The sequence below is a fragment of the Dryobates pubescens genome, chromosome 16, assembly GCF_014839835.1.
Source record: "Dryobates pubescens isolate bDryPub1 chromosome 16, bDryPub1.pri, whole genome shotgun sequence".
In the NCBI taxonomy this organism is placed as follows: domain Eukaryota; kingdom Metazoa; phylum Chordata; class Aves; order Piciformes; family Picidae; genus Dryobates; species Dryobates pubescens.
In genome coordinates, this window is record NC_071627.1 from 4,684,933 (window position 1) to 4,699,331 (window position 14,399).

The 14,399-nt window shown below is 50.4% G+C and overlaps 1 protein-coding gene across 5 annotated transcripts in view; it reads left to right on the top strand.

The window, feature by feature from the left end:
• LOC104304271 (protocadherin alpha-C2) overlaps nucleotides 1–13,669 on the top strand; it is a 212,461-nt gene extending 198,792 nt beyond the window's left edge. For 4 of the 5 annotated variants that reach the window (XM_054168626.1, XM_054168627.1, XM_054168628.1 and 1 more), the window contains exon 4: nucleotides 12,854–13,669. In XM_054168626.1, the coding sequence (XP_054024601.1) occupies nucleotides 12,854–13,164 (311 nt within the window). In that variant the 3' untranslated portion in view covers nucleotides 13,165–13,669. The remainder of the gene's footprint in view (nucleotides 1–12,853) is intronic. The other variant, XM_054168629.1, reaches the window with a different exon arrangement.
• Nucleotides 13,670–14,399: the final 730 nt, after the last annotated feature.

The following is a 14,399-nucleotide window of genomic DNA, read 5'->3' on the forward strand; positions in this document are numbered from 1 at the left end:
ATCAGTTTTTGCTTTCACAGATCCCAGAACCTGCTGGCAGGGCTGTTTGACAGCTCAGACATTTGCTTGAATCACAGCTTCACAGATTGCATTGGGTTGGAAGGGACCCTCCAAGGTCATCTTGTCCAACCCTCCTGCAGTCAGCAAGGACACATCCAGCTAGAGCAGTCTGCCCAGGGTCATATCAAGTCTGGCCTTGAATGTCTCCAGGGATGGGCAGCCTGTTCCAGTGTCTCCCCACCCTCACTGTGCAGAACTTCCTCCTGATGTACAACCTAACTCTGCCCTGCTCCAGCTTCAAAGCATTGCCCCTTGTCCTATCACCCCAGGCCCTTCTAAACAGTTCCTCCCCAGCCTGCCTGTAGGTCCCCTTCAAATATTGAAATGCAGCTCTAAGGTCTCCCTGGAACCTTCTCTTCTCCAAGCTGAACAGCCCCAACTCTTTCAGCCTGACCTCACAGGAGAGGTGCTCCAGCCCTCTGAATCCACAGCCACATGAGGTTGTTTTCTCATAATGAGATAAATAATCCCTGTTGAAATTCAATTTCAGTGGCAGCATGGACAGTAACCTGAGACTGAGCTAGAAGTAACCTCCCTGCCCACCCCCTGCTTTGGATCTGGATGTTGAAGCAGTGGGGGATTATGAAGCTCCCACCACATATGTTCTGTAATTACCCTGATTAATGTTGCTGGCTTGAAATCCAAAGAGTGGATTAGAGCTACAGGCTCCTTGGTGGGGAGAAGGTTTGCTTTTGTTCGCTCCTCCTGGGTGGGGAGAAGGTTTTCTTTTCACAGAATCACAGCAACATTCAGGTTGGAAAAGACCCTCAGGATCACCAAGTCCAACCCAGAACCCTACTCTACAAGGGTCACCTCTAAACCATATCCCCAAGCACCACATCCAAACCACCTTTAAACACATCCAGGGTTAGTGACTCAAGCACTTCCCTGGGCAGCACATTCCAATCCCTGACCACTCTTGCTGGGAAGAAATGTTTCCTGATGGCCAGTCTAAACCTACCCAGTCACAGCTTGAGGCCATTCCCTCTTGGTCTGTCACTAATTTAGGTGTTAAAAAAAGGATTGGATGTGGCACTTGAAGCTGTGGTTTAGTTAGTCAGGAGGTGTTAGGTTTTAGGTAATAGGTTGGACTTGATGATCTCTGAGGTAGTTTCCAACCTTGTTGATTCTATGATTCTAATTACCTGTGAGAAGAGACCAGCACCAGCTTCTCTACAACCTCCTTTCAGGTACCTGTAGGCAGCAATAAGGTCTCCCCTCAGCCTCCTATTTCAAACTAAGCAGCCCCAGTTCCTTCAGTTGCTCTTTGTTCTCCAGACCCTTCACAGTTTCCTTGCCCTCCTCTGCACTTTTGTTCATTCTTCCTTGATGAGGAGAAGGTTTCCTTTTGTTCATTCCTCCTTGGTGAGGAGAAGTTTACCTTTTGTTCATTCCTCCTTAGAGGGAGAAGGTTTCATTTTATTCACCCCTCCTTTGTGAGGAGAAGGTTTGCTTTTGTTCATTCTTTCTTGGTGGGGAGAAGGTTTTTCATTCCTCCCATCTCCAAATCATCAGGGAAGAACAGGTCAAGCAGATGGAAGGGAAGAGAGGGAGAATTATGTTTTCTCTTGAAGACTCCAAAGTGACATAGTCCTTAGAGATTCATGGCTTTATAGAATGGGTTGGGTTCAAAAGGAGCTTAAAGCTCACCCAGTTCCAGCCCCCTACCAAGGGCAGGGACAGCTCCCACCAGCCCAGGTTGCTCAGGGCCTCATCCATCCTGGCCTTGCAAACCTCCAGGGAGAGGGCATCCACAACCTCCCTGGGCAAGCTGTTCCAGTGTCTCCCCACCCTTACTTTGCTTGCCTGCCATAGTCCTCAGAGATGGTTAGGATTGCTTGGCAAACCAGGAGTTGAAATGGGTTTTTCTTTTCTTATAATGAGATAAAAACAATCCCAGTTGAAATTCAGTGTCAATGTCAGCCTGGGCAGTAACCTGAGACCGAGGCTGGGTGAAGCCATGGGCAACCAAATCTGGCTGAGAGGTGTCCCTGCCCACAGCAGTTGGGGTTGCAGTAAGATGATCTCTGAAGTCCCTTCCAACCTGAGTCATTCTCTGGTTCTGTGAGTCCTGTGAGTCTGTGATCCATCAGTGGTCATCAAAGTGACATCAACTTTGTCCTGGTCAAATCCTTCCCCGCTCTTTCAGTTCACTTTATCGTGCTGCTGATGGATTTATCTCTGCTTTCTTCGTTGTACTGCTGGTTTGGGTTTGGGTTTGGGTTTGGGTTTGGGTTTGGGTTTGGGTTTGGGTTTGGGTTTGGGTTTGAGAGGGGGGAATTTTGTCTGTGTGTTTAAAAAAAAAGCAAAACAGGAATTAAAAAAAAAAACCAACAACCAAAGATTAAATGGACATTTTAATCCCAGAGAGGCTTAGAGATGATCAGTGGAGCCAGAATGTCTGCAGAGATCCTCCAAATGCCACAGAGAGGGTTTTGCAGCGCAGGCTGTTTGCATTTGATGTCTCAGAATCGGTGCAGCCTCTTCCTAGCAGTGAATATTCATTAAGCCTGCCAGAGGCAGAAGCTGCAGTCAGTCTAGCAGCAGTGGAGGAGGCAGGGAAGAGAGAAATCAGGTTAATGACTTGCTTCCTCTGCAATTTGCTTCCTGCTTATTGCCTGACCTCACTTTTAAATAAATTCATTTAATTAATGTGTTTTGCTACCCTGACCTGAGGACAGGAGGGGCTGTGATTAACGCTGGGGTAGTCCTGCTCTCAGGGTGGCTGTAGGCAGAATGTTCTGGTGTCTAGAAAAAAACCCCCAAGCAAACCAAACCTCAATGACATTAACAAAGATTTCCTTTAAACCTCATCAGAATAGATGGGTTGACTGAAAGCTTTTATCTGAATGAATTCCTGTGCCCATGAACCACCAAGTTCTTCAAGACAGGGACAAAATGAAGGGGGCTACAGGGAAGCTGGGGAGGGACATTTTAGGGTGTCAGGGAGTGATAGGAATGGGGAGCATGGATCATAGAATCATAGAATTGTTAGGGTTGGAAGGGACCTCAAAGGTCCAAAAGATCCTGTGCCAGTGTCTCACCACTCTCATGGGGAAGAACTTCTTCCTAACATCCAATCTCAATCCACCCATTTCTAGTTTTGCTCCAATCCCCCCCAGTCCTATCACTCCCTGACACCCTACAAAGTCCCTCCCCAGCTTTCTTGGAGCCCCCTTCAGATACTGCAAGGCCACAATTAGGTCTTCCTGGAGCCTTCTCTTCTCCATACTGAACAACTCCAACTCCCTCAGTCTGTCCTTACAGCAGAGCAGCTCCAGCCCTCTGCTCATCCTCATGGCCCTTCTCTGGACACCTTCCAGCACCTCCAGATCCTTCCTGCCCTAGGTGCTCCAGATCTGGAGACAGTGCTCCAAGTGGGGTCTCAGCAGAGTGGAGCAGAGGGGGAGAATCACCTCCCTGGCCCTTCTGGCTATGCTTGTCTTGCTGTGGCCCAGGATCCGTGCTAGAAGTGGGGAGATTCAGATTGGATGTTAGGAAGAAGTTCTTCCCCAGGAGGGTGGTGAGACACTGGCACAGGCTGCCCAGGGAGGTGGTGGCAGCCTCATGCCTGGAGGTTTTTAAGGCCAGACTGGATGTGGCTGTGAGCAACCTAATCTAGTGTGAGGGGTCCCTGTCCATGGCAGGGGGATTGGAACTGGATAATGCTTGATGTCCCTTCCAACCCTGACAATTCTGTGATTCTGTTAAAATGATGAGTGGAAAGGGATGGAATGGAGCTGCTGTCTTGGCTGAACATGTCACAGAGCCCAAATGAGCTCTGCAGGGAGGCAGAGCTGCACAGAATTACTTTCCTCTTCTCCCCTTGAAGCAGGGGCACATCTGTTCCAGCATGAGTTAGCTGCCTTCTGAAAAAGGCTCTGCAAGAAAGCAGCAGAGGCATAGGAGGCAGAGCCCATGGACATGGCACTCAGAATCCATGACCAGCTCCCATTAAGGGAAGGGAGTACCACCTGTTCCTAGCCAGCACCAGATTGGAGCTGTGGGGCTCTGCAGGGACAGGGATAAAACCCCCCAACATGTGGCTTCCCTAAAAGAGAGAGAAATGGCAGTGAGAAGGAGAGCACAGCCTTAGCCCTGCTGGGATATTGATTTGTGGGTTGAGTGCTGACATGTTCCCTGCATGGCATTTTGCCCCAAATTTAGAAGCCATCTGTAAAGGTTTAGCACAAGGGCAAAGCTGCCTGTCCTCCTGACATGGAAGGGAGGGGAAGAGTCACACACAAAACCTCACAGAATTAACCAGGTTGGAAAAGACCTCCAAGATCATCAGGTTCAACCTATCACCCAACACCACCCAATCAACTAAACCATGGTGCTGAGTGCCTCATCCAGGCTCTTTTTAACCACTTCCAGGGACAGTAACTCCACCACCTCCCAGGCAGACCATTCCAGTAGCCAATCTCTCTTTCTGGGATGAATTTCTTCCTAACATTCAGCCTGAACCTCCTCTGCCTCAGCTTGAGACTGTGTCCTCTCCTTCTGTCACTGGTTGCCTGGGAGAAGAGACCAACCCCCACCTGGCTACAGGTAGTTGTAGAGAGTTGTAGAGGTAGTGATAGGACTGGGGGGTGGGGGATGGAGCAAAACTAAGACTAGGTAGATTCAGATTTGGATGTTAGGAAGAAGTTCTTCCCCAGGAGGGTGGTGAAACAGGTTGCCTGGGAAGGTGGTGGAAGCCTCATCCCTGGAGGTTTTTAAGGGCAGGCTGGATGTGGCAGTGAGCAACCTGATCTAGTGTGAGGTGTCCCTGCCCATGGCAGTGGGGGTGGAACTGGATGAGCCTTGAGGACCCTTCCAACCCTGGCAATTCTGATTCCATGACGTCAAGCTGTGTGGTCCTGTTGACACTCTGGAGGGAAGGGACCCATCCAAAGTAGGTTCACACAGGAACACTTCCAGGTGAGTTGTGAAAGTCTCTGGAGAAGGAGACTCCACAACCTCTCTGGTCAGGGTGCCCCAGGGCTGTGCCATCCTCACAGTAAGAGAAAGTTTTTCCTCCTGCTGAGGCAGAACTTCCTGTGTTCCACTGTGTATCTGTTGCCCCTTGTCCTGTCACAGGACACCCCTGAAAAGAGACTGGCCCCATTGTAGGCCACCTTAGATGGCACCTAAGAAAAAGAATTAGGATGGCAGCTAAGAATAAGAATTTAGGTGCCTACAGCTACAACAAGCTAAATTTCAGGGACCTTGTCCCTTGTAGTAGGTGCCTGGGCTCCATGCATGGAGCACAGGGAGATGTAGGTACTGTGAGAAGTGGAGAGGGCTACAACATAGGACCTGTAAATTATAGAACCATAGAATAGCTCAGGTTGGAAGGGACCCCAGAGATCCAACCTCCTTGCCATGGGCAGGGACACCTCTCAACTAGCCCAGGTTGCTCAAGGCCTCATCCAACCTCACCTTGAATACCTCCAGGAAGGGAGCATCCACAACCACCCTGGGCAACCTGTTCCAGTCTCACCACCCCTTGTACCGAAGAACTTCTTCCTAAGATCCAGTCTAACCCTGCTCTCACTTTGCTTCAAAACATTCTCCCTTATCCTGTCTCTAGACACCCTCAGGAGAAGTTCCTCTCCAGCCTTCCTGTAGGTTCCCTTCAGGTACTGGCAGGCAGCTCTAAGGTCATCCTCTCCCGAGCTCTCCAGGCTGAGCACCCACAGTTCCCTCAGCCTGAGCACCCACAGCTCCCTCAGCCTGTCCTCATAGCAGAGGTGCTCCAGCCCTTGCATTATCCTTGTGGCCCTCCTCTGGACTTGCTCCAACAGGAGGTCAATTGTAGTTCCTACCTTCAAGTGTCTTGGAAGGTGGAAAGCAACTGAGACACAGCTACTTTAGCACATCCAGCTATGAGCTCCCCCCTAGAATCTTGTCTTCTCCAGGATGAACAACCCCAGCTCCCTTAGCCTGTCTTCATAGCAGAGGTGCTCCAGCCTTTGGATCATCTTTGTGGCCCTCCTCTGGGCCTGCTCCAACAGTTCCATATCCTTCTTATGATGAGGACACCACAACTGGATGCAGTATTTAAGGTGGGGTCTCAGCAGAGTAGAGTCAAGGGGCAGAATCCCCTCTCCTGCCCTGCTGCCCACACTCCTCTGGCTGCAGCCCAGCACACAGCTGCCTGCTGGGCTGCAGGAGGGCACTGCTGGCTCCTGGGGAGCTGCTCAGCAGCCAACACCCCCAAGGCTTTTTCTTCAGAGCTACTCTCGACCCACTCTGCACCCAGCCTGGATTTGTGCCTGAGGATGGCCCAAAATGCTTCTGGAAGAGAAAAAAAGTAGCTGAGCACCACACCCTACTGCTTCAAGCTTTGAGACAGATGGTTTGAGGGTGAGGGGTGGGGGGTTTGGATCTCTCTCTGCTGTGTGTTTCAGCCTGGATAGAGAAGGAAATATTTTGAAAGCCAACCTAGAAATCCTTTCCTCCCAACTAAATATATAATCTGCTCATCTGCAGAGCCCCTGTTGCTCTGAGTTCCATTTGAAGTCTACAGAGACACTCAGCTTTTGGTGGCAGGAGAAGGAGATGGAAGGGGTGAGAAGTTCACCTCCATTCTAGCGTGCAGACACATGGGCAGGGAAGCATCAGGAGGTGCAGGAGCAGCCCAGATTTTGGGTTCTGCTCCATGCAAGCATTAAAACAAATAAACTGTTTGGTCATTGAACATGAAGGCTGATGCAGTCCCTGGGCATGCTGTGCCCCTTGCTCAGCCTGGAGAAAAGAAGGCTCCAGGGAGACCTGAGAACAGCCTTTCAGTACCTGAAGGGAGCTGCAGGAGAGCTGGGGAGGGACTTTGGGCGAGGGCTGGGAGTGCCAGGACACGGGACAATGGCTTTGAGCTGGGAGAGGGGAGACTGAGGCTGGAGATGAGGAAGAAATTGTTGAGAGTGAGGGTGGGGAGACACTGGCACAGGCTGCCCAGGGAGGCTTTGGCTGCCTCCTGCCTGAAGGTGTTCAGAGCCAGGCTGGATGAGGCCCTGAGCAACCTGGGCTGGTGGGAGGTGTCCCTGCCCATGGAGAACAGGGCTGGTGAGGAGCAGCTGAGGGAACTGTGGTTGATTAGTTTGGAGAAGATGAGGCTGAAAGGAGACTTCATTGCTCTCTACAACTCCCTGAAAGGAGGTTGGAGTCAGGAGGGGTTGGTCTCTTCTCCCTGGTGTCAGCTGATAGAATGAAAGGAAATGGCCTGAAATTGTGTCAGGGGAGGGTTAGGCTGGAGATGAGGGAAAATTTTGATGTGGAAAGATTGGTCAGGGATTGTCACTAGACCAGGTGTCCCTGCCCATGGCAGGAGCTGGATGATCTTTGAGGTCCCCTCCAACCCAGCCCGTTCTGTGACCCTATGAATAAAGCAAGGAGGTAGTCTCCAAAGTGATCCTTTGAGTTACACCACGAAATGGCCAAACTCTGAGCTTTTATGTGGGAGCTCTAACCCAAACCTCTCCTTTGTGTAGCTGTAATATTCTCAGTCAAGTGTTATAAATATAGCTGGACAGATTTGCTTTATTTAGCGTTTCCTTTGAGTTTAATAAACAACTTGAAAGCATTCAATAAGCCCAGAAATGATGCCAGAGAAGTCCAACTAATCCTGTTAAATGTAAAATAGCCTCAGAGTAGGAAGCTTTGGTTGTTTTCTTCCTGCTGCTAACAAAAGCAGGAGAGATGTTTTAAAGGAAGCTTTGGAAACTCTGTGATAAGTGACATTTATCCTTGATCTGAGCTGCCTAAACATCCAACAGTTGTTGGTACAGCTGAACTGTGACCTTCCAGCCTGCCAAGACAGATCAGCATGTGGTGGTGTCAGGTAAATGATGCAGAAGGGAAATTTCCTGAGGAGGCTGTGGAAACCCTGCTCATAGGGAATGCTGAATGTTAACTCTTTAAGTTCTGCCATCTCTGTCTGCCAGAACCAGACATAGAGTCATAGAATTGTCAGGGCTGGAAGGGACCTCAAGGCTCAGCCAGTCCCAACCCCCCTACCATGGGCAGGGACACCTCACACTGCAGCAGGTTGCTCACAGCCACATCCAGCCTGGCTGCAAACACCTCCAGGCATGAGGCTGCCACCACCTCCCTGGGCAACCTGTGCCAGTCTCTCACCACCCTCCTGGGAAAGAACTTCTTCCTCACATCCAATCTCAATCTCCCCACTTCTAATTTTGTTCCATCCCCCCCAGTCCTATCACTCCCTGACACCCTCAAAAGTCCCTCCCCAGCTTTCTTGGAGCCCCCTGCAGATACTGGAAGGCCACAAGAAGGTCTCCTTGGAGCCTTCTCTTTTGCAGACTGAACAGCCCCAACTCCCTCAGTCTGTCCTCATAGCAGAGGAGCTCCAGCCCTCTAATCATCCTCATGGACCCTCTCTGGACATGCTGCAGCACATCCAAAGCCTAGGCTGCATCAACAGCAGTGTGACCAACAGGATGAGGGAGGTGGTTCTCCCCCTCTGCTCTCCTGAGATCCCATCTGGAGTACTGCATCCAGTTCTGGAACTGTTGGAGCAGGTCCAGAGGAGGCCACAAAGATGATCTGGAGCACTTCCCCTAGGGGAACAGGCTGGGAGAGTTGGGTTTGTTAGCCTGGAGAAGAGAAGGCTCTGGGGAGATCTGAGGGCAGCCTTCCAGTACCTGAAAGGGACTACAGGAGAGCTGGGGAGGGACTTCTTACAAGGACTGGGAGTGACAGGATGAGGGACAATGGCTTTGAGCTGGAAGAGGGCAGATTGAGACTGGAGATGACAAAGAAATTCTTTACTGTGAGAGTGGTGAGACACTAGAACAGGCTGCCCAGGGTAGGTTGTAGCTGCCCCCACCCTGGAGGTGTTCAAGGAGGCCAGGTTGGATGAGGCCTTGAGCAACCTGGGCTGGTGGGAGGTGTCCCTGCCCAGGGCAGGGTGGGAGGAACTGGAAGATCTCTAAGGTTCCTCCCACCCCAAACCATTCTGTGATTCTCTCTCAAATCAGGAATTGTTTCTTCTCTGACTATGGAGTCACCTGGTTCAGGGAACTAATCTTCCTGAAAAAGCTTCTGTAGACTTAATTTTCCACTTCATTAGCTGCTTCTGAGAACTAATACTGGCACAAAAAGTGATAGGGATAGCACAGACTACATGCCTGGAACTGCATCTTCAGAACCTTGTGAAAGCCTGGGGGTGGAAATAGTTACAAAGGACAGGCAATCTTCAAGGTTCCTTCCAACCCAAAGCATTTTATGAATCTCTTATGAAGCTATTTGTGGGGACAGCAAACACATTCAGGGGCTGGGAGGAATACAGAAGCACAAGCAACCCCCCTTGGTCTTTAGGGCAGAACCAGAAGCCTGTTTTCAGAGGAGATGTGATGGGTTTGATGTGTTTGGGCTACTTTATCTCAGATGACTTTGTGATAAATACCCCTGACTTCATCTGCTGAGTGGATTTGTCCAGGCAGAACCAGATTAATGGCTCAGTGTCCTGCTCTGAATTAGATTTCATGATGCAGACCTGTAGGAGCACCCTGTTAGAGTGGCAAGAGTGGTTGTGGAAGAGATGCTGCAGCTTAAAGATGCTCTCTGCTCATACACTGTGGTGAAATGGATACCAGTATGTTCACAGAATGGCTTAGGTTGGAAGGGACCTCAGAGATCATCTGCTCTAACCCCCCCTCCCCCTGCCACTCAACCAGCCCAGGTTGCTCAAGGCCTCATCCAACGTAGCCTTGACCACCTCCAGGGAGGGGGCAGCCACAACCTTCCTGGCCAGCCTATTCCAGACTCTCCTCCCCCTCTATTCTGCCCTAGTGAGACCACATCTGGAGTATTGTGTTCAGTTCTGGGCTCACCAGCTCAAGAGGGACAAACATGTACTGCAGTGTTCAACAGAGGCTGTGATGATGATGATGAAGAGGCTGGAATGTGACTGATGAGGAAAGGCTGAGGCCCCTGGGGCTGTTTAGCCTGGAGAATACTGAGAGGGGACCACCAATGTTTATAAATATCTGAAGGGTGGCTGTCAAGAAGGGGGCAGGCTCTTCCCAGTGCTGTCCTGTGATAGGACAAGGGACAATGGACACAAACTGGAACCCAGGAAGTTCCACCTCAGCATGAGGAAGACTTCTTTACTGCAAGGGTGCTGGAGCCCTGGAGCAGAGAGCCCACAGAGTTTGTGGAGTCTCCTTCACTGCAGACTTTCTAGACTTACCTGGATGTGTTTCTGTGTGACCTGCCCTGAGTGACCCTGCTCTGGCAGGGGGGTTGGATTTGATGATCTCTGGAGGTTCCTTTCCAACCCCTACCATTCTATGTCCATGTCTGCTGAGCAGACACAAGTACACACAACACACAAGATGGCTCTCAGCTTTGTCTCTGGGATGCACCAAGACAGTCCCTCACTGAGGAGTTCTGGAGACAGCTGACAGAGATCCCCCATGGGAGTGCATACTGCCAAGGCTGACTGCCCCTGCCCTAGACATTCCTCTAACCCTATCCCAGAATAATTGATGCCCTCAAACACGGCCTTGTGCCATGCAGTGCACTTGCTTGTTTCATGCAACACAATCTGCAGCGGGCTGCATCACAGCAATCTCTTATGCCATGCTCTCTGAATTGAAAAGAATACTAGAGAACAACTTTAGTTCACAGGATTGCAGCTCCCAGGATGTCAGGGGTTGGAAAGGACCTCTGGAGATCATGGAGTCCAATCCCCCTGCCAGAGTAGGACCACAGAATCCAGTGCAGTTCACTCAGGAAGGCATCCAGATGGGTCCTGAAAGTCTGCAGAGAAGGAGACTCTACAACCTCTCTGGGCAGCCTGCTCCAGGGCTCTGTGAGCCTCACAGTCAAGAAGTTCCTCCTCATGTTGAGGTGGAACCTCCTGTGCTGGAGTTTATATCCATTGCCCCTTGTTGTATCCCACAGTGCAGCTGAGCAGAGCCTGTCCCCTCCCTCCTGACACCCAGCCCTCAGATATTTATAAACGCTTATTAAGTCCCCTTTTAATCTTCTCTTTACCACACTAAACAGCCCCAGGGCTCTCAGCCTCTCCTTACCAGGCAGTGCTCCAGTCCCTTCAGCATCCTTGTAGCCCTCTCTTGGACTCTCTCCAGCAGATCCCTGTCCCTCCTGACCTGGGGAACCCAAAACTGGACAAAATACTCCATGTGACATCTCACCAGGGAAAAGTAGAGAGGGAGGAAAACCTCGCTGGATCTGCTGGCCATACTCCCCTGCCTGCACCCCAGGATCCCATTGGCCTTATTGGCCACCAGGGCACATTGCTGCCCCATACAGAACTTGTTGTCCACCAGGACTCCCAGGTCCTTCTCCACATGGCTGCTTTCTAGCAGATCACCTCCTAATCTGTATTCAAGGCTCTAGAAGAGAGATCTAGAGGGGATCTAGAGCATATTTGGCCCAGCAATATGTGGAGTGAATCACTAGCATTGAGTGTTTGGGGGTTGGATTTGAGGATCTCACAGCATCACAGTCTCACAGTATAACTAAGGTTGGAAGAGACCCCAAGGATCATCAAGTCCAACCTGTCCCAACAGACCTCACGACTGGACCATGGCACCAAGTGCCACGTCCAATCTCCCCTTGAACACCTCCAGGGACGGTGACTCCACCACCTCCCTGGGCAGCACATCCCAATGACGAATGACTCGCTCAGTGAAGAACCTTCTCCTCACCTCGAGTCTAAACCTCCCCTGGCACAGCTTGAGACTGTGTCCCCTTGTTCTGGTGCTGGTTGCCTGGGAGAAGAGACCAACCCCTTCCTGTCTACAATTACCTTTCAGGTAGTTGTAGAGGGCAATGAGGTCACCCCTGAGCCTCCTCTTCTCCAGGCTAAACAATCCCAGCTCCCTCAGCCTCTCCTCATAGGGCTTATGCTCAAGGCCTCTCCCCAGCCTTGTTGCCCTTCTCTGGACACCTTCAAGTGTCTCAATGTCCTTCCTAAACTGAGGGGCCCAGAACTGGACACAGTACTCAAGGTGTGGCCTAACCAATGCAGAGTCCAGGGGCACAATGACCTCCCTGCTCCTGCTGGCCACACTATTCCTAATACAGGCCAGGATGCCATTGGCCCTCTCGGTCACCTGGGCACACTGCTGGCTCATGTTTAGGTGGGTGTCAATCAGCACCCCCAGGTCCCTCTCTGTTTGGCAGCTCTCAGCCACTCTGACCCCAGCCTGTAGCTCTGCATGGGGTTGCCGTGGCCAAAGTGCAGCCCCTGGCACTTGGACTTGTTAAATGCCATCCCATTGGACTCTGCCCATCTGTCCAGTCGGTCAAGGTCCCTCTGCAGAGCCTTTCTACCCTCTAACTGACTAACATCTGTTCCCAACTTGGTGTCATCTGCACACTTGCTGATGACTGACTCAATCCCCTCATCCATATCATCAATGAAGATGTTAAAGAGGATGGGGCCCAGCACTGATCCCTGGGGGACACCACTGGTGCCTGGCCACCATCTGGCTGTGGCACCATTCACCACCACTCTCTGGGCTCGGCCCTCCAGCCAGTTCCTAACCCAGCACAGAGTGTTGCTGTCCAAACCACGAGCTGACAGCTTAGCCAGCAGTTTACTGTGGGATCTCAAGGGTTCCATTCCAGCCTCTAACATCCTGTGGTCCTGTGTGATCCTGGGCAAAAACCAGTTGGTCACATCCAGCCAGGCAAGCAAGAGCCAATGCAGAGCCAGGCTAAAGGCAGAGTTTTCAGTTGGGAAGCTGCTACTCACCAAATGCTGCTGCTTAAAGATGCTTTAAAGCTTTTCTTGCTCTTTTGGCTTTTTCAGAACCTGAAGCAGGAGAGGTGTCCCCCCCGGTGGGAGCCGGTGTGAACAGCAACAGCTGGACCTTTAAATTTGGACCCAGCAGTTCCAAACAAGGTGGTCCTGGTGAGTTGCCAGACAAATTCATTATCCCAGGATCTCCTGCAATCATCTCCATCCGGCAGGAGCCACCCAACAGCCAAATTGACAAAAGTGACTTCATAACCTTTGGCAAGAAGGAAGAGACCAAGAAGAAGAAGAAAAAGAAGAAGGGAAACAAGACTCAGGAGAAAAAAGAGAAGGGCAACAGCACCACTGAGAACAGTGACCAGTGAGGGGTTGGCACTGAAGGAACCTCCTTAGCCAGATTTTGTAACCATGGCAGATTTCTCCTATGTAGCAACTCCCAAATTCTTCCTACTCTTAACCAATTTCCTGTTATGTACAGACTTGAGAAAAGCAGCAGGAAATTTTTTTCCAGTGTCTGTCTCAAATTGCTTAACAGGTTTTTGTCTTAAAAAAAAAAAAAAGCTTTATTAAGTCTGGTGTTAACTCTTTTTCTCCACTCTGGCTTGTTTTCAGACTCTAAAAAGCAGACACAAGTTTCCTTTCTCCTCCGCCGAACAGGAGAACCTTCCCAGTACAGCCAGTGAGAGGTTGGACTCTGCACTGTGGTTCCTGTGCTCCTGTCTTGGTGACACTTTACAGGCCAGGTTTCAAAGCTGTAATGTTGTGCACCCTCTATCTGATTGGAAATCTTGTGTGTGCAGATGTCAGCTAGGGGACCACGAGATCAGGTTGTAAAATGCAAGGAGGGCTGGTAAATAACAGAAGAACCACCCCCCCACACCCCCCACCCCCATGCACACCAATCTGCAAGGGTGTTCAGGCTGGGGTGGAAATGGATGGAAAGGAACTTTGCAAGCCTTGAGAAGTCCCTGTGTGGAAATACTGAGCCCTATGTATGACGTATTTTACACAGCTCTGCTCCAACCCCCCTCACATTTGCAGCTCCTTTTTTAAGACACCACAAATGTTATCTCTTACCGAGCAAGCCATTGGGAAAGGAAAACAAAAGGAAAAAATAAGACCCCTGAAAGCCCTGATCCTGGCAAAGCCCTCAGAGTGTAGGAAGGGCTGGGCTGACACCCCAGGAATACGAAGTGACTGTGATGCTCTGTGTCCCTCTTTGCCACATTTAAGGAGATGATTTTGCACATAATGTCTCTGAAAAAAGTCAGAGGTTTTGCTGTTTTTCCCCACGACACTTATGCAAAAGAGAGAGAGAGAAAACGAAACCACACACACACACACACACAACCCTGTGAACTGTGCTCTTTGTTGTTGGAGAGATTCATTGCTAAAGAAATATAGCTGTAAATGGGGAAGAAATAGGATGCCCTTGAACCCAAACAGGAGTCGATCTAGAGCCATTCTGAACTACGATTGCTGCTATTAAAGTGCTTTAGAGAACAAAACAAACCAACCAACTGCCTGAAACATCTGTCCTCGGCAACAGCTTTATTCTGTGGGGTGATTCGGGGGCTGACTCTTGCATGGATTAATAAAT